This window comes from Pantherophis guttatus, chromosome 4 (assembly GCF_059756535.1).
Source record: "Pantherophis guttatus breed Tessera chromosome 4, ASM5975653v1, whole genome shotgun sequence".
Classification (NCBI taxonomy): Eukaryota; Metazoa; Chordata; class Lepidosauria; order Squamata; family Colubridae; genus Pantherophis; species Pantherophis guttatus.
In genome coordinates this window covers 140,323,355-140,350,811 of record NC_142066.1, presented here as the reverse complement: position 1 = coordinate 140,350,811, position 27,457 = coordinate 140,323,355, and the positions used below count along the sequence as shown (strand labels likewise).

The 27,457-nt window shown below is 37.0% G+C and overlaps 1 protein-coding gene across 9 annotated transcripts in view; it reads right to left on the bottom strand.

The window, feature by feature from the left end:
* ZEB1 (zinc finger E-box binding homeobox 1) overlaps nt 1-27,457 on the bottom strand; it is an 86,236-nt gene that overhangs the window by 24,724 nt on the left and 34,055 nt on the right. For 8 of the 9 annotated variants that reach the window (XM_087892968.1, XM_034402612.3, XM_087892966.1 and 5 more), the window contains exon 2: nt 639-833. In XM_087892968.1, coding sequence (XP_087749094.1) covers nt 639-833 — 195 coding nt within the window. Of the gene's footprint in view, nt 1-638; nt 834-7,155; nt 7,317-27,457 lie in introns of those variants that run through there. The other variant, XM_087892972.1, reaches the window with a different exon arrangement.

Sequence of the window (27,457 nt, the reverse complement as noted above, 5' to 3'; positions counted from 1 at the left end):
CAATGTAGTTCCTACTGTGATTAAGCAACTATTATCTCAAAGATATCATTATCTTTGCAATGGGTGGCTACTTGGTAAATACAGTACTATATGCATTCACTGGGAGTAGAAAGTCTATGGTACCTAAAAATTTGATTTAAAAAAATACTTAATGATAATAACCTTCAAGGCCAATTCTTCCCAAATGTAAAATTTTAAACCTTCTTACGGAACTCCTATATTTTGAAAGCTGGGTAGCAGATAGAAGATAAGTTACTGAAGTTCTATGAATAAGGACAATGCAATGAATAAGGACAGTGAAAAAACTTCATAGGGTCTGCATTTTGCCATCTTTCTTGCCACTGAAGCAGTGGTGGAAAGGGAGGTACACTTACATGTTCAGTGAGTTCCATATTCTCACTACTGATTACTGATATTGTAATATTTGTGAATGTGTGTTGAGAAACAAATATCATTAAGCTGAATGATAAAAGATCCATAAACAAAGCTTGTGCAATCTATTTATGAACTATAAGAGTTTGAACGATTAAACGACTATGATACCTTCCTAGGGTATAAATGCCTGCGCTATGCTGTTTCTAAAAGAGGTTAATGCTTTATTTCTAAGTTAATGAAGAGATACATTTCTTGATATTTACCTTCATCTTCCCAGTTTGTACCTCCTTCTTTTTCATTATGTTCTGGTAATACTTCATTATCTTTTGGCAAATCATCGTCTGGCACACTATTATCACAATCTGTTCCATCTACTACACTTTCTTCTTCAACAATGTGCAATTTGTCTTCATCATCCGAATCTGAATTCGTTTCTACAACATTATTGTAACTGGTAACTGTGGAGATATAAGGAGAAAATATCAATGCATCTACAGTTCAGGAATGATTCATTGCTAATAAAAATACTGATAGTAAGGTATAACTACTACATCAAATTCAGCCCTCATTTTTAAAAATATTGAAACATACTGTAACTCTTATTGAGGCAAGTAAATATAGTATAATCTTCCTACAGGTGTAATGTACAGTAGTTTTAACTGTACAAGTCTAGTAAATAAATAAATAACTTTGTAATTTTGTCTAGAGATGAGACCATTCATTCAAACATAACTCGATACCAGCTATCTTCTTGGAGAGAATTTGGGAAAATTCTTATAATCTGTATATTATAATTATATAATATATAATATATATAATATGATATTATATATAGATATAGATATAATATATATAATAATCTGTAAATTATAATAATTATAAAAAAATTATAGTCTTGTAATCATAATACATGCTACTTGAACTCCAAGAAATAATATTCCTAGAAAAAATAAAATACACTCAACTCTGTTTGTGAGTTTACTCTGGCAACATCAATACAGGATTAGATTTTGTTTATTTTACTTTTTTTATGACTGTCTACTCAGTACATTCTGGGTGGTTTACAATGCAGTTAAACATAAACAAAGGCATCCCAGATTAAAAACAATTCAGTAATAGAAATACACCTGCTCCTCCACTCAAAGTCTGGGATTTGACTGCATCACTAATCAAGGAAACTTCCACTTTGTAGCACTGATGATATTACTTAATTTGGTAATGAAATGTCTGCAAGAAAACTACTAAACTCAGAGAGCACCAAGAACTCCACAGTTTAATCCTCAGCTATAAATATTCTCTTCTATCAAAATTTTCACCTATTCATTCCATAATGTTATATGCTACAATCTCTCAGCAATGTTCCACCATACAAGTGAGATCTTGGTACTCAACCTCTTTGAAACTCGTCCAACTTGGTACTCAATGCATTTTGGTGCAAAACTTTTATCCCAGTATTCATTGTTTGTTTGGTACTCAATACACAAACTAGAACTTGTCATGTTGGCTGATTACATTATTCCTTATGGGAAAAAATGGTTTGATACTCATCATTTTTGGTACTCATTGTGCCTCTTGTAACCAATTAACAAGTACCGAGGTACCACTGTATTTTACATTGGACAAACTGATCAATGTCTACATAACAGCAAACATAGATATCAATTCTAAATTGGAAATACCAAAACATAATGAGTGATATTTCGATTCCCCTGGATATTCTGTAATTGATTTCAAAATATTCCTCTTTAGAAAAAGAATCAGAAATTCTAATTTCGTTGGAAACTGAACTAGAATTATTACAAGATTTAACATCATTTCTTATTGATTAAACAGTAGCCAAATTTTATTATCACAGCATGTAATCTTATACATCTCTATGAACACATGTATCAATCCCTAACTACTTCAGTGTTAATGATAAAGGTCACCACCTGGCATCTTTCCCTTTATCATTCAGCTCTCTCTCTATTCCCCTTCTCAGCAGCCCCCCCTCCCCCGCACACATATTCCCAGAAATGAATATGATATATAAAACCTGATATCACAACAACTTTATTTAAAAAAATAAAGTAAAAGGTAAAGGTTTTCCTGTCCAGTCATATCCAACGCTAGGGTGCAGTGTTCAACCTTAGCCAAGGGATCCAGCATTGTGTGAAGATATTTTCCGTGGTCATGTGGCTAGCATGGCTATGTGCCAAAGGTGCACGGAACACTCTTACCTTCCCACCAAAGTGCTACCTATTTATCTACTTGCATTTGCATTCTTTTGAATTTCTAGGTGATGAAGAGCTGGGGCAAAGAATGGGAACTCACCCCACTCCACAGTACTCAGGTCTCAAACACGGTCTCTCAGCTTTCCAGCTGACAAGCTCAGTCTTTAACCACTGAGCCATCATGCCTCCCTCAAAAAAAAAAAAAAAAGTACCAGCAAGATTCTCACTGTGCTAGCAATGATGTAACTGTCAAGTTAAGTTTACTTTATTGTCATTGCACCTCGTACAACGAAATTAAATGCCATCTTCAGTGTACATTATAACTATAAAAATAAAACACAAACACACATCCGTCAGATTCTATACAATTGAATTGAAAACCTGATATTTCATTAGTATTGTACTATACAGTAGAATTCAATATAGTTATTGCCCTGGGATTGAAGCTGTTTTTCAGTCTTTTTGTCCTTGTTTTTATTATTCTGTACTGTCTGCCAGATGGTAAAAGTTCAAAAAAAGGGTGCCCAGGATGAGATAGATCTAATATGTCCAGCTCTATTTGTCTTTACTATTGGCTATACAAATGTTGAATGTCTGTATGTGGAAATGAGTTGGATGAAGTCCAATTCATACTATAGAAGCTGAATTTTGAGAAGACAGAAAAACTATGAGTCAGTGTTCTTATTAGTTCTTGGAAACTGCTCTTAAAAACTATTTTGGAGCACAATATCTTTGATCTCAAGCTATAGTACACCTACTATTATCTCTTATCAGTTTTGACTATTTTGTTAATTGCTATCATATAGTGCAGGGGTGTCAAACTCAGGGCCTGCTTAGATCTGGCCCATGGGGCCACCCTGGAAACAGCGATGGACTGGCCTGTGGTGCCTCTGCCAGCAAAAATAGAGCTTGCGAGGCCGTGTGCAGCCCCCATGAACTCTCTCTGCTAGCAAAAACTCTGTTTTTGCTAGCAGAGGGTTGCAGGAGGCCATCTCAGTAAAAAATGGAGCTCGCGAGGGCTGCACGTAGCCCCCCTGAGCTCCATTTTTGCTGGCAGAGGATTGTGGGAGGCCCCCCCAGACGAAAACAGAACTCGGGAGCCTGTTTTTGCTGGCAGAGCCCTTGGGCCACCATAGGTGCCCCCCGACATGAGTGATATCATGCTGGCCACACCCACCCTGGCTATGCCCACCCCAGCCACTTAAGGCCAACATAACCCTGATGCGGCCCTCACTGAAATTGAGTTTGACACCCTTGATATAGTGGCAAGCTTTATTATAGTCGCCCATTCCTTTGATATGGTTGGACTGCATGATGGCCACTTGTAAGATACTGGAGGTAGAGAAATGCAAAATTCAGGCTGTAGGTTAGCTAAGTGAAACTTAACATGCAACAATGGACAACTACTGACTATTCAGCAACCATACAGTTATTAAACTGTCAGGATCAGTCACCATTAGCCATGTTAGAAATTGCAATTAGCAACATCAGAGTTACATGTATGTACTTATCCTATATTCTATTTAATGTAGTAATCCTTGAAATAAATCCCCTGGGAAGTCCTGGGAGTCCAGTAACCTCTTTTGATGCTGAATAACCTGGGATTAAGATCTTTTAATGATGCTTTGAGTCAGCCAGCAATAGAAGTGCATTATGTATGCATAAAGCAAAAGGCCTTTTCTGTGGTGGACCTCAGGTAGAATACACTGTATTCTTTAAGGAATTTGGACAGGCAACTTCATAGCAATCTTTTCAATACTGGGTCAAAACATTTTTATTTGCCTGGTTTAAGGTAATGAAGTTGGGATTGCTGTCTGCTTTTTTCAAAAGTAGTTGCACTGAGGCAAACAAGCTTCCTCCCCCCTTCTTTAAGCATTCATCCATTCCATCCATCAACTGCACTCACATGTATTCCAGCTGGTGTTTCAGCTGCTGGCTAATTAAGCCACACCCTTGTGTTTGCAAGCACCTGCAGAAATCCAGAGGAAGCCTTATCCCACCCAATCTTTAACCTTACAAAGCAAAAGCTAAGTCAAAGGGGAAAAGTGGGTATGTGTAGTAAGAAAGGTGAAAGCAAACAGCTTACAGATGAGGAAGTGGAAGCAACATCTGGCAAAGATTACAAGCAGGTAAGAGGACTTTCATTCAACTGGCAGGGGAACAATCTATGGTGACCAGCATATCCTGGTAGCAGTCCTGTTTGGAGCTTTGGCTGGAGCTCAGGAGCAACTGAAAAAGGAGCAACCAAACTGAAACAGCACCTCATCCCATCTAGTGCAAGAATGTTGGGGGGGGGGGAAGCAAAGGTTGTATGCTACTTTAAAACTTTGAGACTTTTCTTTGAATGGAGTATTAACAGGCTTAGTATTAAAGACATAGTCCTGTAGTCACAGCAACTTGCAAAATCTAGAAAGGCAAAGTTAAGCTAAAGTGATAGCCTTTTGTTGGGAGGAAGGTGTGTGTGTTGCAATAAAGCATGGTGTACAGATTTGCTACACCGTGTCGTGTCTAGTCCCTGTAAAGCAAAGAACACACATAATTTTATTTATTTAAAGCATTTCTATGGTCTCTTAATTTGAACAACCTCACAACTCTTAATTCGAACAACCCACAACTCTGAGTGATGTAAAAAAAACAATTAAATAAAAATGCAAAAAAAAAAAAAAAGCAAGCAAATAGAAATAAAACAATTAACTGGTCCTTAGAAACTCAAATGTAATATTCCAATAGAGTAGAGGGAACTCTACTCTGACCCAAGTAAAAACAGTTCTAGTGTCTTTAATTCCTCAGACTTCCTGCTGTTTATTATACTACTACGTTGTATTTATTAAAATACTTTAATGCCTTATATATTGCCAGAATGTTTTTGAATTTGCAATTGTAAAAAAAAAAAAAAATCAGAATTGCAAAAACCCATTTCCAGATGATTAAAATGGTGTGGTGGCATATATATCTATATCTATATCTATATCTATATCTATATCTATATCTATATCTATATCTATAAGAATTAGTCCAAAGTTAACAGCTGGGAGTTTTAGAACTGCCTTAGACATGAAAGCCAGCTATGTGAACTTGGATCAATCATTCTCAGTCTTGGGCAGAAGATATTGGAAATCACTTTCAAGAAAATATTGGAAGCAATATTACCCCCCCCCCCCAAAATAATAATAATATATGAACTTGTTCCTATGGTCACCAGGAGTCAAAGCTGAATTGATGGACCACTGCAACAACAGAGTTGTTCTCAGCAGATGAGGAAAAACTATTCTTCAGAACCATACATCTTTTAAAAAAACTAGACACTATTAGAAGCTTCTGCCTTAACATATCTATAAAGCTCAGTCTATATCCAGAGATAGGTGTAATGTGAATTAGAAATCTTGTACAGACCTACAATCAATTTTCCTAATAAGGGGTAGCATTTTTTTTTATTCAACAGTTTTATGAACTCCTGTATCTGTCCATGTACTAGGTGGGTAACATTCCATTATGTTATCAAAAATATATACCTGGTTGAAAGATATTGTACCTCACGTGTAAGGTAATTGTGTAGTTTGGTATTTCAGTAGTATTGTGTAAATCAGTACTACAGGGTTTTCAGCTTGTAATATTGAAGAAAATATACAATCTCATCTGGAGAAATAAGGGTTATCTAATTATTCTTTTTTCAACAGCACATTACTTTCCATGGCTGAGATTTTCCACATGTTGGTTACATTGGACCACTGATTGTTGTGCAGAGCTCCTGGCTTCTATCCCAAAAGGTATTTCTGTGTGAGTGTGTATATGAAATTACAGTTGAACAGAAAGGTGAATATCATCATAAAACTTTAAAATACAAAGATAAAATCTACAGCATTAATTCAGTTTGGTTTGGTTTTAGCTTCAGTCTTAAAGTGAGCTTTTTCCATTTATTTATTTATAGTTCCTTATTATTCTGATTAAATATACATGAATTTGATTTAAACCAAAGATAGTATCTCAGCCAATATCTCTATAAAGGACAAATATTCCCAAATTTGTGTACAAATTCTTCAGAAAGCAGATTAAAAACTGGAGGCTTGATCTGTGAGAATCTCATTAGAGATTCCTACTCTACTGAGCAACATAAAAGAAACCAACTGGCATAACTTTTGCTATGATTGTGTGCAGCAAATTGCTTTTGTGTAATTAGTAGTTATTACTAGTAGTATAATGAGAAATCAAAAGTACATACTGATGTTCTTTGACTTATTTGGTAAAAGTATCCATAGCAATTCTAGAAAATAGAGTAAGAATCAAAAATATACTAAATGAATCTGTCTCTGAAGGTCATTAATTTTTTTTTCTTGCCCTGTGTGATCTGAGTATAGATTTTTATGGACATATGTCAGTAAAGCTGTAGAGTAGAACAACTTCAGAATGGCGATCACTACAAAGTCTGTTTAAGATCCCTGCCCTTTTTTCTATTTGATCATCCTCTTTTTCAGTTACTGCTCTTTTGCAATTTTCCTTTTTCTTGAAAACTTTTAATATCAATATCCCACTTTTGTGTCTAAAGTTTAGCCTTTTGGCTCTTGCTTACTTTGTTAATAGCAGATTCTTTCCTTGGCGTTGTTCCTGGCATTAGGCCTGGGTGAAGGGCAAAATATCAGAATCTTTTTTTGCTTTTCTTCTTTTCCTATTTCTCTTGATCCAGTTTCTGAAGCTATCTTCAGTTCTTGCGGCCATTGTAGTTATTCCTTCTTCTTGTTTTGCAGCACAGAGTTTTTATGAATCAGTTCCCCATAAACTGGCAAGTCAATACCAATAATTATTTTGTAGGGCAATTCTTCAAAAATACCATCAGTGATTTTTTTTGCTTTTACTTTCAGGCCTGAGTCCAGACTTTAACCAGAGGACTTCTTTAGTTTCTTGAAAAATATTAATGATGGCCTTTGAATTAAATAAAGTCTTATTGCCAGAGTACAAAAATTCTTCTGCTTTTTGACCTCTACTATTATAATTTTTAAGAGGGAATTTTTCTGTAGAATTGAATTAGTGGAGTTAGATCTCTTGGATGGCAGGCTATAACAGGCAATCTTTACTCCCCTTGTTCTTGCCATTCTTTGTTTTTGGGGATTTTACTTGCTCTTTTTCTGGCACTGCCCTGTAGAAAGCTTAGATTTTTAAATTTTGACTTTTGTTTTTAGTTCTACCCCAAACCTCTAAGTGATTGACAAACTCAGAAGCTTCCTCCTGTGCTTCTCAATTTTCCAAGTGGCAACATAATTTTTAGCCAACTAAACTGCTTCAGGTCAGATATTTTTAATCTAACTGGGGAAGTATTTCTTCCATCCTTCTAATTTGAACCTTGCATTGTAGCCAATGACACATATGTTCTTTCACATAACAACTTTCCTCTGAGTCATATGTACATTAGTCCTCAACTTATGGCAACCAGCCAGTAAGTTTGTTATAAACCACACACAGTCACGTGAGACAGGCAATATAGAAAAGTGATAAATAAAATGGTTGTTCGGTGTACACCCCCCTCCCCAGTCCATTAAGCATGCCTGAACTTACAGTTGTTGCAGTCACATGTCACACGATTAAAATTCATTGGCAACCCACCATCGCTTACTACCGCAGGTGCGCTTCAATTCCTCCCATCTACCTATGCCCTTCTGGTCCACAGCCTTCCTGCAGGGCAAAGTCCACCTCAAACAGAAGCCTTTTGCAAAGGGGATTTTTATTACACTCTGGCTGAGGCACTGCTTTTGTTTTTTGGTTTCGCATGCCCCAGACTCAGCATGCCTCATCATCAGCAGGACTACTAAGACAATGAAGGTTACCTGGAGGCCGAGAGTATAGGGTGACAGGGGTCTCAGGCTGGCAAGACTGGGCTGGGGCAGTTATGGATTCCTGGGGTGTGGCAAACAGATTCATCTGAGGTGTTTGCCTCCCCAATTCAAGCCTTTCTGGGCTAGAAGGCACCAAGCCCAGAATGGCTTGGATTGGGGTGGGGTACTTGCTTAAAAATCTATGATTGTTAGTTAACGGTAGCAATGGGAAGTGCTGGGATTGTAGTTGCCAAGTGATGCAGTCATGTAAAGTCTTATTGCTTATTGCTACATTTTATAGACTTGAGCAAAGCTCATTTTATATTTCTCAAGCAGTTGTTGAAACAGCTCGGTTCAAACCTTGTCCTTGTCAGGTAGGGTTGAATCCGTCTTTTCCCCTTAACTTTGATCCAGGCTTAAATTACTGAACTATGAGATCTCTTTCTCTCTCCAAAACAAGCATTTCTACTTTTCCAGCTCCAGTATGTTAATTGTTTGGAGTCTGCCACCTCTTAGCAATCTGTCCAGTCTTCATGGACATGGATAAATGTGATCTGATCAGTCAGGGCAGGGGTAATATTTACTTCAGGTTTGTCACCACACCTTTCCATGATAGTGAGCATTCCAAGGCAGTTAAAAAACTTAAAAACAGAATATTAAAATTTAAAAACTGATCAATGCTATTAAAAAAAATCGAACAGTAAACTGTATGGTGAAAAGTATGTATCTTTTTAGGTTTTCCAAATGTTGACGAAGTGGCGAGCAAACGCAATTATTAACAAATTAGATCGATAGAGTGCAACAAAAAAGGGCTTTTTAATTGAACCAGAAATATGGAACTGACAATGGAGATGCTTTTTCAAGACCTCTCCAATGCATCTTAATGGAATAGATTTGTAACAGGAAAGGCAATCTTTTAGATGGGTACATTAATACCAGCATTTTAATTTGTGCAACTAGTACAGATCCTTCAGTACAAGAATAATATTTTCTCTGTAATTTTATATGTCAGCAATCTAGGTATCACATTTTTCACCAACTTCTTGAAATGTAACTGAACTGCAAAGTTACCAAGGTCATATTTACCAGACAATCCATTTTAAGATTTCAGTCAGAACATGATCTTCCTATTGTTATCTACATAAATTGTCTCAAGACAAGTTATTTGGGAGAAGTATTCTCAAATCATTATTTGAGTAACATGTGTCAAATAGAGTAATACAACTATACCTTTTAACGTGGATTGTTTTAATAAGTTTGTTTAACCTGGTTATTTGTATTGTGGAGGAGCACAAGCTATAGAATTCTAGTCTAAATAGTACAGGAACTGGGTTTCTATGAGCCAGTCAAAAATAGTTAATCTGCTTTATGACAGATTTCTTGTTGACAGGAAAGGAAAGATAATATAGAAAAGAAAGCCTGATACATCATCAAGAATTCTCTGTAAAGGGCAAACTTTATCTTCCAGCCAAACTTCCTGTTATTACGGCTCCTTTAGTTGTTAACTTTAGAGATGTTCATATTTTGAAAGACTGGGCAATGGCAATTATTGTGCCAATCTATAAAAAAGACCCTACATTGCTGCCCAGTCTCCTGAACATAGTCAGCAAAATGTACATTAAATACCTATACTCCAAATTATTCGACTGGATAGAATAGGGAAATAGCTAAGAATAGCAATCAGATCCAAGACTCCCAATTCTGATTTTGGAATTGCAATGAAAGTATGTTTAGTATGCAAAAGTATGCAAAAATCAGTTTTTGCAAAACTGATCCCAAAAATTTGGGTAGCACTCTCCCTCTGCTGAGGCAAAGAATAAGGACCCGTTATATAGTAACTTTGCCATTGCTTTTTCTTCAAAAAAAGTTTTTTTTTGCTGCAGGGAAATATTGCCCTGCCTTAGAATAAAAATAGGTTAGAATAGCTGTGGTGTTTCTCTGTTTACTTGTGATACATGGTCTAAAAATCAACATTTACTTTTAATATCTGATATACGGTATTTTGCAATTCTACATATGGCTGAACAATGACCATAAATTAAATGTTACCTATTTAATATTCAATAAAGATGGGCCAGACATTTCCTATTTTAGGAAATAGATAGATACAATCATAGACTGCGAAAGGGCTGGGGTCAGAAACTTCACTGGCTATCTTCCTTTACTTAGGAAAAATATTAAGTAGAAATCAATGCTTCCCAAATAGCTAAAAAGCACAGAAGAGAGACATATTTATCTCTTTCAATGTGTCTGTGAAAAAGAGAGGGTGCAGAAATATAATCCAGAGTATCTAAGGTAAGAGCAACATTGTTTAAAATTATACCTTTCTATAGAGATCAGATGTAAATGGATCTTTTGGAGTATTTTAGTCATGGGTCTATTCTTACCACTCAAAAATGGCACTTTTGCATTTTAAAACATTTCTGTCTAAATAAAATATCATGCTAAAGAGAAAAAATCTATTTCCTCCAAAGTATCCTTTGTATATTTTGCTATACAGAGAAAGTTCTTTACATAGGAAAAACATCAACGATAGCAATCTCCAGTTTATAAGATGATATTGCACAATCAGGGGAAAAAAAAATACCACTTAACTGTGATATTGATTTTGTAATCTGTATCTTAGCATAGACACATCTATCTTCATTTTGTGACAATTGTTAAGTTTATAGTGATCAGGAGATATAAGCGAAAAGCATGTGTGAGAGTTCTAAAAACATGGTGAATCCTTAAGTTGTTTCAAAATTCATCCAACTGGAACATATACCCAATGAGTCTGCTCTCTTTGTAAAAAAAAAAAAAAATCAGAATATTTCTTATTCCATTTATTATGCAGTGCAATTTTATGTTCATTTATTGAAAAGTAAGCCCAATTAAATTCGTTGGAGTATATGCCAAAATAAAGGAAAATATGCAGTCAATTATGATAGTTTCCCTAAATTTCAGAGGCTGCCTCTTACTATCTCTTACTTCTATTATGTATTCAAAACTTTACTTCCTATAAGCTAGATATGCAATAACATCGCTTAAAAATAATGTATTGTTTAGAAAATGGATTTGGATTTTTATCATGATTTTGAGTGCTTCGATATAAATTCTGATATCAAAATATTGGTTTCATACTTGAGCACATTTTAATTAATAAAATTTACTCAAAATATTTCTGATAAATACATAATTAGAACTGATATATGGGTGCTCAGGGTCACGAGTTTGAGATGGGCTGCTATAGAAATTGAATAAATCAACAAATACTACCCGTCAACTCATAAATGAAGTATGATTGTGAAATACTCATGTAGAATGATTTATGAGTAATTAACTAACTTAAAACTCAGTCGCCTCCCAAGAATACATAACATTAGTAAGCAGATGTCAAATGCAGATATTGTCTTACAATAAATGAAGTAGGATTGAGCATCATAAATGTGCTAACGGCAGACTAGCAAACAAGGAGCTGTCAACATTTTCTAACCTATTATTCACACCTCTTTAATCACTGCCACAGAGTCAATTATAAATAGCCTCATACATTTTTAAATAAGGTCATTCTGAAATAAAACAATAGTAAATATTAATATTAAAAAAATCAAGTTTAAAAATGCAGGAAACTGAATATTTTAAAGGAAAAAAATAGTAAATAATTCAGATTAAAACACAAGTAAAACAGAATTGCTAAAATGTCACTCTTAAAATCTGCAGCTTTGATCCTTTTAATGTAATTAAAAGATTAATCCTGACAGTAGGTCTCATGGATTTCAAGTGATTCAAAGGGAAGAGTTTGCATCATGGGACTACAATACTCATTTTGTTATTGGTTCTTTTACCCATCCCTCCCCCTGGATACTCGTGACTAAATTTAGTAGAACATTAGGCAGGTTGATCTCTATCTATGCTGAAGCTCTAAGAAATGAACACAAATCAACATCCATAATTGCACTACTGAAGCTTATAGAAAAATTACTGAATAGATTTGAAAAGAATTAATTGATAAAGACTTCAAATAAATTAATAATTTATACAGTATAGAAACAACAAATGCCACTCAGATTAAAACAAATGGTAAAACTTCAGTTTTTCTGACTTTGGTTTAAAGATGCTTGAAATGCTCAACAGAAGCTAAGTGCGGATTTAAACTCTATTGTGGATATTCATCACTTTGAGTTATTTATAAAAATAATAAAAGCAGGATATATTGCACAGAAAATGATTAAAATAAATAATCTCCAAAAATTAAAACATTTTGTTACTTTGTTCCTTCTATTACTAAAGCATAAAAATCGCCAAAGACATTTTCTAAATCCAGAAGATTCACAACTTTTATTGTATTATGAACATAATTGTAAGGATTTTAAAGATTCATGTTTTTTCAGGGACATGTCCAATCCTTTTTGGTTCCTCACATTCCATCTTCCCAATTAGCAGAATAGCTTTTAACAGGATAAATTGTTGTATAAAATAATTTTATATATTATATGTAATTTTAAAAAATGGAATTTGGATGAAGGGTTTTTAACAATAGTCACCCAATTCTTAATTATATTTAAGAAATAATTCTCCGGAAAGACATTGGTAAACTTTGAGTAAATAAAAATCTAGGGTAGAAAGATTATTTACAAACATTTCTAAATAAAAATGGTATTTAGGAGATACATCTTGAAGTTATATTCAAGTAGATTATACAGATTATATACAGTAGATTGTATTTCCCATTAATCTAATGTATAAAGTGACTGAATCAGAAATGTATGTTATATGCAGATCTGAACTGGCAGGAGTGAACAGTGGAGGGCAGTGTAGATATTCCTATATTAATTCTTAAGGGTTTATGAAACCTTAAAAATATTATTAGAAGCCATTTTCTTTATGCACACCTACTAAATTACCATAGCCTCATTTACAGTATTGGAAGGAACTATGACAAATTCTACAAACAGAAACTGGCTAATACAAGCTGAGCAGGTGTTTACTCTATATGTCCACGTGATCATTGTGAATAGCCACATTCTCACTTGCTAATATAGATACAGCAGTGGCTACATATGAAAGCCAAAGATATCATTGCATCAACAGGTGGTACGAAGGAAACGCTAAAATTTTCTAAGAACATAACCATATTGATGAAGATTAAAATATAATTACAGGTAGTCCTCAGTTTACAATCACAATTGACTCCAAACTTTTTGTTGCTAAACGAAACATCTGTTAAGTGAATGTCTACAGAGATTCTCAGTCATCCAGGTCAGCTTTGGGACATTTGTTAAAGTGAGTTTTGCTCCATTTTACAATCTTTCTTGCCACAGTTGTTAAGTCAATCTGGCTTCCCCATTGACTTTGCTTCTCAGGAGATCGCAAGGGGGATTAATATGATCTCAAGACATGGCAACTGTCATAAATATGAGTCAGTTGCCAAGCGGCTGAATTCTGATCACGTGACCATGAGTATGATGCAATGGTTGTAAGTGTGAAAAATGGTCATAAGTTACATTTTTCAGTACTATTGTAATTTTGAACGGTCACTAAATTAACTATTTTATGTCGAGGGCTACTTGTACTTTGTGCTGAGACAATTTGTACCTATTTTATCTTTATCTGTTTTTAATAACATTTCCGAGGAATATATGAAGTTTGAAACTAGGGTGTTGGTAAGGACATTAAAATACACATTGTAAACCTATTTTATACTGGAACCCTAATACTTATTTACAAAATATTGCTTATAAAGTATGTAAAGGCTAAGAATATTTTTCCAATAATTCTCTTCTGTATAAATATTGAAATAAAAACATCAGCATGAAATTAAATCTAGAAAGTAAATTAGCCACCCCAATATAATGATAGTTAATCAAACTTCATTCAGAATGAATGAAGCAACTTGGGGATTCTCCTGGACTCGTGACTCCTGCTTGAGCAGCAGATGGCATTGCGGTTAGGAAAGCATTTGCACAACTTTGTGTTGTGGGTCACTTGCAGCCTTTCTTGGATCAGGATTCCCTGAGCTGTCGTTCAGTGCCTGGTCATCCCATAGTTGGACTATTGGAATGTGCTCTAAACTGGGCTACCCTTGAAGAGCATTTGGAAGCTACAGCTGGTGCAGTGGGAGCGGTTTTAGGGCCCCCAAGAATGGCCCCTATAACACCACTGCTCCGCAAGCTGCATTGGTTGCAGCTGATCTGCTTCCGGATGCAATTCAAGGCGTCAGTGCACAGTTGGCTTGGGAATCCACTGGGGGAATAGCACAGTAGAGGTGGTTGATTGAATAATAACAGATCCCACCTCACATACACCCCACTCCACCCCCCATGTGTCCTTAGGTTTAATGTTTGATTTTAATTTATGTTTTAATTGTATATGTATAAACATATTTTTATGATTGTAAGGGTGGATTTGATTTAAATCATGATTTAAATCACAATTTAAATCACTAGTGAGTAAGGCTTGATTTAAATCATAGTTTTCTACATAAAGACTAATTCTTGCTGGTATAACTTTAATATGCAAGTAGATGAAGATTTTTAGAATAACAACTTTTCATATTAGTTTTTTTATTCCCCATTTAATAGGTTAATCATTCATATTTGGACAACTTTTCTGTTATACTTAGGAAGGAGAAAAATAATCATTACCTTAATAATAACAATTTAAATAGATTTATTTACTGAAATAATAACATTACAGCATATGTTATTTGCTTAAACAAACATCCATGTTTGTTAACTAATTTGGCTAAACAATATATATATATATTTTAAGAAACTCTTTAAGGAAGAGAATATTCTTTCAACGCCTGCAGAAGAAGCTACTGCTGTTAAAAGAGAAATCATTACTTGAACAGTCTCTAAATCCAAGTGCTTAAGTGACTTCCACCAGTTCACTGGTGTGACTTTCTTTAAAATATCTTCAGCAAACATATATTTCTTGAATGGTTTCCCCTTAGCTTTGAAGTTTATTATAGTTGGCATTACAGATGGATGATTGCTGGATACCCATGTCATAGCTAACTCTTCTTCCTCAGCACTTAAGTTTTGACCCTGATACTGGATATTGACAATATTTGCCAAAAAATGAGCTGGAGACAGTACTTGTCCCATTCGTTTTTTTAATGCTTGTAATTTAATTCTGTCCATGTGTAGTTTTGTTTTTAAGTGTTCATTCAGTTCCTTCCAAATTTCAACAGCATCAGCAATAAAACAGCTATTTTTCTGTATTTTGTTTAAAGCTTCAGAGATGGGTTTCAGGATGCTCAGCATATGTTCAACATTTCTCTTAAACCCAATGTTAAGGATTTTGGCCGTGACAGTGCCATCTATTTTATCTCGATTTTCTTCACAAACTGTCATCAGTATAGGCCAGTTCTTAATATACTGCTCAAAACAGTCCACCACAGAGTTCCATCTAACATCTTGTGGGAGCGTTAGCTTGGTTCCACCCATCCTTTTCAGAGTTATTGCAGCAAAATGATTGTTACGGAAGTATTTAGCAATTTCAACAACATTAGTCTTTATTTCTGGAAACTTAAGTTTTTGGCTAAGAGGTGCAGCAAATGAGCACTGCAACCATGTTATTAGCTTTGTATTCCCTTTCTGCTCTTCTAAATTTCTTCTCATCTTGGATACATTTGCAGCATTGTCTGTGACTAAACTGCGTACTAGACATTTGAATTTTTGTTCACATGTTATTATAGCTTTTACTGCCACTTCTTGTAACTATTCTGCTGTGTGTGCATTTCCTGACATATCAATTGTCTGTGCAAGGAAGATTTTCCCTTCTTCTGTTGTTATATAAGCACATACATTAGGATCATTGTGGACATTACTCCACCCATCAATACTTAGGTTAACAATTCTACCCTCCAGAGCTGTTGCACATTGCTCCATTTCTCTGTCATACACTTTATCCAGCAGTTTCCCTGCAACATCTGCTCTGCTGGGTGGATTGTATCCTGGTCTCAGTGACTGAACCATATTAATGAAATGTGGGTTCTCAGTCAGACGGAAAGAAGAGTTCATTGCATAAACAAACTGGGCAATTTTTTCATCAATTAACTCTTTTTCTAATCTGCTAGTTTTTATCACAAACTTATTTATGGTGGTTCCAGGAGGGAAGGGTTTTTTCTTTCTTTTAGGTGATAGTGATATGTGGCTGTGGGTGTCTGATGATGATGATGATGCTAATGAAGCAGTATCCTGGATGGATAACTCTGAAACTGTAGAACAGGAGGATGGTGATCTTGAAGGTGGATAGTTTCCAGAATCCATGAATTCCCCTAAACAAAAAAGTCAATGCTGTTATTTTATTGATTATACAATTTCTGCTTATTATACACAGCACTGCCCCAAAAGGAATATTTCCTGTACCAAATGACAGTAACATGCAGTAATAATAAGAAGAAATATAATTTTGCTCAAACATGACAGTTCAAGGCAGTCTTTAGAAATATGATTCAATAAAAATGTTTACCAACCTGAAGATCCTGCCTGTTCAAATGTGTTTCTTTGGTCATCTTCATCACAGCCCTTCTCATGATTTTGCCTCATTCGGGCCACCAGGCCTTGCATTTCTTTGTTGCAGTGTTTGCAGTTTACCGATAGGTAAAGGAATTTCATTAAAATATTGCCAAACTGGGCCTCTTTTACGTCCTTCTGCCATTATAGGTTTTTTCCTCCAAGGAAAGAATGTGATAAACCTCAGGTAATACACACAAAAAGATCCAAAGACTTGTCTGTCTGTGGCTGTGCAGTATTGTGCTCAGAAAGTTTCACTTTCATTTTCTACTGCTTGTCTGCTTGCCTCTTCCCCCTCACACTTAGTTTCACTTTCTTCTTGTGCAGATCTATTCCACTCCAAACAATCAGAAAAATATTGTTTCTATTCTATTCACTGAACTTCTTGAAACTTAGCACTGAAGGGGTTGATTCTGTATTCATAGATTTGTAGAACAATAGGATTAAGGTCTTTTTCTCAACTCTGTTCATGTTATAACATTTTTGCTGTGAAGAAGAGGCATGTGATCTCTGCTGAATCAAATTCAGTTTTGAGAACTGCAAAAGTAAACCAAGCATCTGTGATAATAGCTTGTAGGCAGAGAAACTGCCCAATAATCTTACAAAAACCTCTGGAAGAGCATGACATTGTGAATGGATTAATGGAATTTATTTACCAAAAAAATTAAACATATACAGCCTTATTCTACATAATTAAAAAACTAATTTTTATTTCATGATGGAATAACCTTTGGATGGTAATATGTTTTCCATATTTTTATATGGAAAATCCACCCTGATTGTAAGCTGCCCAGAGTTACCCTATGGTAAAATATGCAGAAATTAAATTAAATCAAATTAATTAAATTAAATGTTATAAATAGTTTAAAACTATTTATACATAATGATAAAATTATTAAAACAAACCAAACACTATTTTCAGGAGATAATAATTTGTGTTCCATAAATCGATACTACGAACAATATTCAAGCTACAGTACAAGGCTAAATAAAGACTTAGTACAGAATAGATAGGAGAAATGAATGGAGAAGCAAGGACGAAGAAACTTATTTTTCTGTGTAGCTCATCCGTGGTTTTGGGGTGGAGTACCATCAGTATGCTGATGACACCCAGCTGTACATCTCCACCCTGGATCACCCCAACGATGCCCTTGAAGTGATGTCCGGGTGCCTGGAGGCCGTACGGATCTGGATGGGGAGGAACAGGCTCAGGCTCAACCCATCCAAGACCGAGTGGCTGTGGTTTCTGATGTCCTGATATAGTCAGTTGACGCCATCACTGACTATTGGGGGCAAATCATTGGCCCCCACGGAGAGGGCTCGCAACTTAGGCATCCTCCTGGATTCACGGCTGTCTTTAGAAGAGCACTTGACGGCCGTGACCGGGAGGATTTTTCATCAGGTTCGCCTGATTCGCCAGTTGCGTCCCTTTCTGGATCGGGACTCGTTACGCACGGTCACTCATGCCCTCGTCACCTCCCGCCTGGACTATTGCAATGCTCTCTACATGGGGCTCTCCTTGAGGAGCACCCGGATGCTCCAACTGGCGCAGAGTACGGCCGCGCGGGTGGTAATGGGAGCGACATGGCGCTCCCATGTAACACCTCTCCTGCGCGAGCTGCACTGGCTCCCGGTGGTCTTCTGGGTGCGCTTCAAGGTTTTGGTTACCACCTTTAAAGCACTCCATGGCTTAGGACCTGGTTATCTACGGGACCGCCTACTACCACCAATAGCCTCCCACCGGCCAGTACGCTCTCAGAGAGAGGGACTCCTCCGGGTGCCGTCAGCCAAACAGTGTCGACTGGCGGCCCCTAGGGGGAGAGCCTTCTCTGTGGGGGCACCTACCGTCTGGAATGAGCTCCCCCCGGAGATACAGAGGATCCCGGATCTGCGCACCTTCCGCCGCGCTGTGAAGACCTTTTTATTCCATCAGGCGGGCTTGGCCTAATCTCTTTCCTTTTTTAAATATGTAAATTTTAATCTGTTTTTAAATTATCGGGGTGTTTTAATCTGTCTGGGCCAAAATGATTTAATTTGATTTTATCTGGTTTTTTAAATTTTTTGTATCTATGTATTTTATTGTTTGGCTGTTCACCGCCCTGAGTCCTTCGGGAGTAGGGCAGTATACAAATAACTAAACTAAACTAAACTAAACTAAACTAAACTAAACTAAACTAAACTAAACTAAACTAAACTAAACTAAACTAAACTAAACTAAACTAAACTAAACTAAACTAAACTAAACTAAACTAAACTAAACTAAACTAAACTAAACTAAACTAAACTAAACTAAACTAAACTAAACTAAACTAAACTAAACTAAACTAAACTAAACTAAACTAAACTAAACTAAACTAAACTAAACTAAACTAAACTAAACTAAACTAAACTAAACTAAACTAAACTAAACTAAACTAAACTATATAGAGATCCAGCATGGTGTAGAGATTTAAGTTCTGAGCCAGAACCAGAAAGATCCAGGTCCAATTCCATTCTCGGCATTGGAAAATCTCTGAATAACTTTGGACCAATTACAGAACTGCATTTAAACCAGATTATAGCTGTACTCTAAAGTATAAAAAGGCTTCAATGGAATTAGACAAAACTCTAGGGAACCAGAGCCAATGTGAAATACCAACTTATTAAGTTTTTTAAAGTCACTTAATTTATACTATGTCTCAGGCGTGAAATGCTCCAGGTTTGGACCAGATCGCCTGATCCGGTAGTGATGGCGGCGGGTGGTTTGGAGAACCGGTAGCATAAATCCCTCCCCCCCCATGCCCACTGAGCCGCGCAATCATCAGAGGTTTTTTTTTTTAACTTTTAAAAGAATTTTTTCTATAACCTCTTTGGCCAAAAAAATGCTTTTAAAAGTTAAAAAAAAAAAAAAAACTGGCCACGCCCACCCAGTCACATTACCCCCAAGCCACGCCCACAGAACCGGTAGTAACAAATTTTACATTTCACCATTGCTATGTCTATTTGGTGATTGATATCTGAGGGTTTTTTCACATTTCATTTTGTATTTTCATATATTTTGGGCTATTTGCGGTGCAGACAAAACATGAACTTACACAGGAACAAAACCTTCAGACTGTTTTGTAGTGGCACTGGAAAAAGTAGAAGATGTAGATAATTATCTTTAAGTGCCAATGATATTTAGCATTACCTCTTATTACACTTATTTTCTTGATAAAGAAAAAGTATGTATTGGTATTTAAAAATAAACGTTCCCTAATTTCTTTGCCTTTGTTAGTGATAGCTACAGTTTACAGACTAGAAACAAAGATGGTGATTTGCTCAAGGGAACTACATATATAACATAAATATGTGCATATTTATTTATATCAAATTTATAAAACCGCCCATCTCTCTCACAAAACGACATATATATTCATGAATAAGCCCGTCCATAAATAAAGAGCATAACCAAATGTAATTTGAGGTGTATATTGGGAATCTAAAATTCTCCATTTATTTGCAAGTATATTCAGTATCTTTTATTTGTATCATTTGTCTGAAGATAGTGTAAGGTTTCCTGCCTAAGCAGGGGGTTAGATTAGTAGACCTCCTAGGTCCCTTCCAACTCTGTTATTCTATTCTAGCTTTATTTTAACAATGAATGTTATGAAATGACTAAGTTGTTAATGTTAACCCATCTAAAAATCAGTAAGTAACGAAAATAATTAACTTAATTCTGAGAGGCAGTAGCTGATATTAGCGGGCCCAATTAAACACAGACATAATTTTAGAAATGTCATAAATATTCTCATAATTTGATAAGACATAATTTGATTTTAAAAAAACTCCCTTTAGCAGAAAGGCACTAATAAGTTACAAGAAAACCTGTTCATGACTCCAGGCAGGTTTTACCTACAGTAGAGACCTGAGTATTTTACTAAGCAGAATCTGCCATAAAGACGTACCATCTGATAGATGGTTTAGAAATCTGTCATAACCCGCCGACACTCTTAGGCTGAATGATGGATGTTTCTCCCATGAGCAGCTTATGCCAGGGAAATGCACCAATCACTTTCCTTAAGTTGTCTCGCATTAAATATGTGAGGAAAGCAGCAACTACTGGCCTCATCGCTGAGGCAGAATAGGACTCAGCACTAAAGGAAGTACAAAAATATGCTGGTATAGTGCCTAACAGACCTGAGGAAAACACATTAACACAGTGATAAGGAAGAGCCAGAAGACTCAGAGACATTATTTGGAAAAGTAGAAGACTACAGCCTGAGTTTTTTATTGTGCAGCATACCACATATAATTTATTATATCATTCAAAGCTCAGAATCGGGTAGAACAGAGGTCCCCAAAAGAACTATCAACTTAACATTGTAAGCCTCCCAAAGTCACCTCATGATGACATGAGTGGCAAACAAATTTAATAAATAAAATAAAAAGACCCAAATTCTGCAGGCACAATAATGCTCATGAGTATCCTGCTGGAAGTTTCACATTACAGGTAGTCCTCAACTTACAACAATTCATTTAATGACCATTCAGAGTTAGAAAGGCTGTGAAAAAGTGACTTACGACCATTTTTCACACTTACAACCATTGCAGCATCCCCATGGTCACATGATCAAAATTCCTAGATGCTTGGCAACTGCTTCAAATTTATGACGGTTGCAGCATCCCAGGGTCAGTCACATGATCTCTTTTCCAACCTTCTTACAAGCAAAGTCAATGGGGAAAGCCAGATTCCCTTAATAAACATGTTACTAATTTAACAGACGCAGGTATTCACTTAACAGCAGAGGTGAAATGCTCCCAGTTCGGACAGGATCGCCCGATCCAGTAGCGATGACAGTGGGTGGTTCACAGAACCGATAGCAAAAATCCCTGCCCACCCCCTATGCCCAGCTGAGCTTTTTTTTTTTTACTTTTAAAAGCATTTTTTCTTCAGCCGAAAAAATGCTTTTTGTTTTGTTTATTTGTTTGTTTGTTTTTGTTTATTTGATTTACATACCGCCCTACTCCTGAAGGACTCAGGGCGGTGAATAGCCACAAGATAAAAACACATAAATACAAAATTTAAAACTGAATTAAACTGAATTAAACAATTTGGCCGCAGACAGATTTAAAACACCCCAATAAATTAAGAATGAATTAAAATTTGCGTTTTAAAAAGGGAAAAATTAGGCCAGGCCAGCCTGATGGAATAAAAAGGTCTTGAGAGTGCAGTGGAAGGTGCGTAGATCTGCGATCCTCTGTATCTCCGGGGGGAGCTCATTCCAGATAGTAGGTGCCCCCACAGAGAAGGCTCTCCAACTTGGGGCTGCCAGTCTACATTGTTTGGCCGATGGCACCCGGAGGAGCTCCTATCTATGAGAGCATACCGGCCAATGGGAGGCTACTGGTGGCAGCAGGCGGTCCCGTAAATAACCAGGTCCTAAGCTATGGAGCGCTCTAAAGGTGGTAACCAAGACCTTGAAGCGCACACGGAAGACCACCGGGAGCCAGTGCAGCTCGCCATGTTGCTCCCATAACCACCTGTGCGGCTGCACTCTGCACCAGTTGGAGCCTCCGGATGCTCCTCAAGGGGAGCCCCATGTAGAGAGCGTTGCAGTAGTCCAGGAGGGAAGTGACGAGGACATGAGTGACCGTGCGTAAGGAGTCCCGATCCAGAAAGGGACGCAACTGGCGAATCAGGTGAACCTGATGAAAAATCCTCCCGGTCACGGCTGTCACATGCTCTTCTAAAGACAGCCGTGAATCCAGGAGGACGCCCAAGTTGCGAGCCCTCTCCGTGGGTGCCAGCGATTTGCCCCCCAATAGTCAGTGATGGCACCAACTGACTATATCAGGATGTCGGAAACCACAGCCACTCGGTCTTGGATGGGTTGAGCCTGAGCCTGTTTCTCCCCATCCAGATCCGCACGGTCTCCAGGCACCATGACATCACTTCAAGGGCATCGTTGGGGTGGTCCGGGGTGGAGATGTACAGCTGAGTATCATCAGCGTACTGATGGTACTTCACCACCTCGCCCAGCGGCTTTACATAAATGCTGAACAGAAGGGGCAAGAGGACCAACCCTTGTGGCACCCCACATATGAGGCGCCTCGGGGTTGACCTCTGCCTCCCTGCCAATACAGACTGCAACCGGTCGGAGAGAAAGGAGGAGAACCACTGCAACACAGTGCCCCCCACCCCTAACTCTTCCAACTGGTGCAGCATGATACCATGGTCGATGGTATCAAAAGCCGTTGAGAGATCTAATAGGACCAGGACAGAGGAGCAACCTCTGTCCCAAGCCCTCCAGAGATCATCAACCAACGCGACCAATGCCGTTTCCGTGCTGTACCCAGGCCTGAAGCCCGACTGGAACGGATCCAGATACGCTGTTTCATCCAGGTGCTGGGGGAGCTGTTGCGCAACCACACTCTCAACAACCTTTGCCACAAAGCGAAGGTTGGAGACTGGACAATAATTAGACAACACTGCCGGGTCCAGGGAAGGCTTCTTGAGGAGAGGCCTCACCACCGCCTCTTTCAAGGCAGCGGGGAAGTCACCCTCACTCAATGAAGCATTTATAATCCCCTGGAGCCGGCCTTGCGTCACCTCCCGAGAAGCCAGCACTAACCAGGAGGGACACGGGTCCAACAAACATATAGTCGCATTCAGTCTACCCAGAATCCTGTCCACGTCGTCAGGAGTCACAGGATCAAACTCATCCCAGATAACATTCTCAAGACCTGCCTCAGTCATCCCCCCTGAAACTACCCAGTCGGAGTCCAGACCTTCCCGAATTTGAGTGATTTTGTCATGCAGATACTATACAAAATCCTCGGCTCTACCCTCCAAGGGGTCCTCCCGCACTCCCTGGTGGAGCAAGGAGCGGGTCACCCTAAACAGGGCGGTCGGGCGGTTCTCTAATGACGCAATAAGAGCAGCAAAATAATTACACTTTGCTGCTTTTATCGCCACTAGGTAATTCTTTATATGAGATCTTACCAGTGTTTGGTCGGATTCAGAAAGACTGGCCCTCCAACTGCTCTCCAGGCGTCTTTTTCGGCGCTTTTAAAAGTAAAAAAAAAAAAAGCCTCTGATAATCGTGCAGCTTAGCTGGGATCGTCAGAACATTTTAAAAGCATTTTTTCTACAACCTCTTCAGCCGAAGATGAAAAAATGCTTTTAAAAGGCTCTGATGATCAGGCAACTCAGCTGGGATTGTCAGAGCCTTTTTAAAGCATTTTTTTACAACCCAAGAGGTTGTAGAAAAAAATGTTTTTAAAAGAAAAAAAAAAAAAGGTTGGCCATGTCCACCCAGTCACATTACCCCCTGACCAAGCCATGCCCACAGAAACAGTAACAAACTTTACATTTCACCATTGCTTAACAGGCAAGAAAAGTCGTAATGTGGGGCAAAATTCACTTAACAAATGTCTCACTTAGCAACAGAAATGTTGGGCTCAATTGAGGTTGTAATTCAAGGACTACCTGTACACAAATTATTTAGCCAATTCATATTATCTTTAAGGGTTTTTAAAATCTTGAAAGAGTTTAATCAATAGAAACCAAAATACACTTATATTTACAGTGATGTCTATCCCATCTTACAGTTTAGGACTATCCTTCCTTATCTGGAGCGGGGTCTATCCTATGGCAAATATTACCTGATCTTTACAGGAGTGTATGTACCCCTAGGGCATTGGGGCAATGGGTCTTCATTGCTCTGGATCTTTTCATCCAACAATGGGGCAGACATGCAAGAAAACTATTTTCAGATTATAAAATCAGACAAACACCAACATTCTTTGTTACAGAATGAAACAGAACTGAATATTTGAACAAAATATATTATTCTTGTTTTCCAAATGATATAGCTTTGCTATGAAATTTAGATGCCACTGAATAACATTTAAGCAATTTTTTTCAAGATCTTTGAAAAAGCCAAAATAATTTTAATAATAGCCAATTAGAATGAATACATTCTTGAATGTAGCAGAAGAGAGAATATCAATTGAACTGAGTAGAATAGCTGAGTTACTTTCATCTAACTGCCATTCAGATATTAACAATTATGTACTATCATGAAGGTTTAGTATGTACTCCAAATTGTCATTACTACTCATGTTCATAGTTCATCCTACAAAGTGTATAAAAATATAAAGGCTAGCTGAAACATTCAGACATGTTTTTCTACAGGATGTTTAAATATAAATGATTTTAGAGGTTTGAATTTCACTTTTTACTTTCTTATCTTGTGGATATTTTTTGGTCTCTGTATGCCATATTTAACATAGTAAGCTAAGCCATAGAAGACAAGACAAAGATATAAATAGAGGGTAAATTTTGCCCTCACAGATACATGCTTTTAACAGAGTTGCTTTGAAATCTTTGCTTTTGGTTAAGCTGTGTTAAGCCTCATACCACACTTTCCACAGACTTCCTGCCTCAAAATGGCAGAAACCACCAATTATAGTCAAAGGAATTTTGAGGTTGTCCATCCCTAACATTGAGATTTCTGGATGTCAGAAGTATACAGTGCAGGTTAATAAGACAAAATATGATTTGCGTATGGTGAAAGGAAATAGTACCAAGATACATATGCAAGAAGTACTTTAAATACAAACTGTAACTTTCAGATTTATATGACTATTATGTTAACTAGTTAAATTATACCATTTGGATTCTTCTACATAGAAATGTAGAAAGATAGCAGTGTTCCAATATCTCAGGGCTGCCACAAAGAAGAGGGAGTCGAGCTATTCTCGAAAGCACCTGAAGGCAGGACAAAAAGCAATGGATGGAAATTAATCAAGGAGAGAAGCAACTTAGAACTAAGGAGAAATTTCCTGACAGTTAAAACAATTAAATCAGTGGAACAACTTGCCTCCAGAAATTGTGAATCCTCCAACACTGGAAGTTTTTAAGAAGAGATTGGATAACCATATGTCTGAAGTGGTGTAGGGTTTCCTGCCTGAGCAGCAGGTTGGACTAAGAGACCTCCAAGGTTCCTTCCAACTCTGCTGTTCTGTTCTGTTCTGTTCTGTTCTACTCTATTCAAAAAGAGATCCATATCTGAAATCTTCAACCTTGGCAATACCAATATGTCTAATATTGATTTAATATTAAGCTGGTTTCTGTATTCCAGAACATTTAAAGAAATATACAATTCTAGACTGAATAGTCATGTCCTGTACTGTATTAGACGTATAGTTTGAGACATGCTGTATTAAATGCATGTGCTTGTAAAAAGTAATCTGTGAGATTCAGATCAAGCTGCTTTACCAAATCTTCAATTAATATACTTTTATTTTATTTATAAAATAAAAAAAATAAATCTAACATTTAATTGGGCTTTTGTAACTTACGCGGTGGTTCAGTGGCTAATACGCTGAGCTTGTCAATCGAAAGGTCGGCAGTTCAGCAGTTTGAATCCCTAGTGCCACTTAACGGGGTGAGCTCCCATTACTTATCCCAGCTTCTGCCAACCTAGCAGTTTGAAAGTATGTAAAAAATGCAAGTAGAAAAATAGGGACCACCTTTGGTGGGAAGGAAACAACTTTCCATGCGCCTTTGGTGTTTAGTCATGCCGGCCACATGACCACGAGACGTCTTCGGACAGTGTTGGCTCTTCGGCTTTGAAACAGAGATGAGCACCGCCCCTAGAGTCGGAAATGACTAGCACATATATGCGAGGGGAAACTTTACCTTACTTACATATTTATTTATTTATTTATTTTTAAATTTATATACCGCCTTCTCCCTGAGGACTCAGGGCGGTGTACAGCCAGAATTAAAAAACATGGAATACAAATATTAAAAAACAATTAAAATATATATATCAATTTGGCCCAAGATTAAAAGAAATTTAAAGAAATCTTGGAAGATTCTGGGATTTTTGCCTGGATAAATAATTCAAACACAAGATAGCTCAGATTCACATTTATTGCTTCCAAGAGAGACATTATTTAATTAGAAACCCTCGGGGATGTATTTTTAAAAACCAAAAAATATTGCCACTTATTTGGTCATCTCTGGAAAATGGGAATCTGAGCAAAAGAGAGTAGATAGAATACTTTTTAGACCACAATTAAGTGTGGAAAAGTAAATTGGGGATACAGTTTTTGAAGTGAGAACTCATTTGGAGAAATATAAAATCTCTATTCTTATTTACATATTAGCCTGAAATGCAGTTTGGTATTATATACATTTTAGTATATATTATGAATATCTTTAAAAATGTGTTTTGTTAAAAAAATAATTAATATATATATCGTTTATACATCCCATATAATATTTATAATTGTACAGTTAATCAGTGAGAAGTTATCCAAATATTCACAAACCAGTTATTTTTAAAATGATCTTCAACAGCCAGAAAGCAGTTGAAGTACAATTAAATTCTCAAGCAATGCAGAAATTCTATTCACAATTTACAAAGGAAAAAGGCAACACCCCCCCCCCCCAATCTACTTTTTTATACTACGGAGACAAGATACCAGGCTAGAAAAGGGCAGATTGTGAGTTCAAGTTCCCCCTTAGCCATGAAAGCCAGATGACTTGGACCAGTTTTAACTTAACCTGTCATGGGGCTGTTGCTGT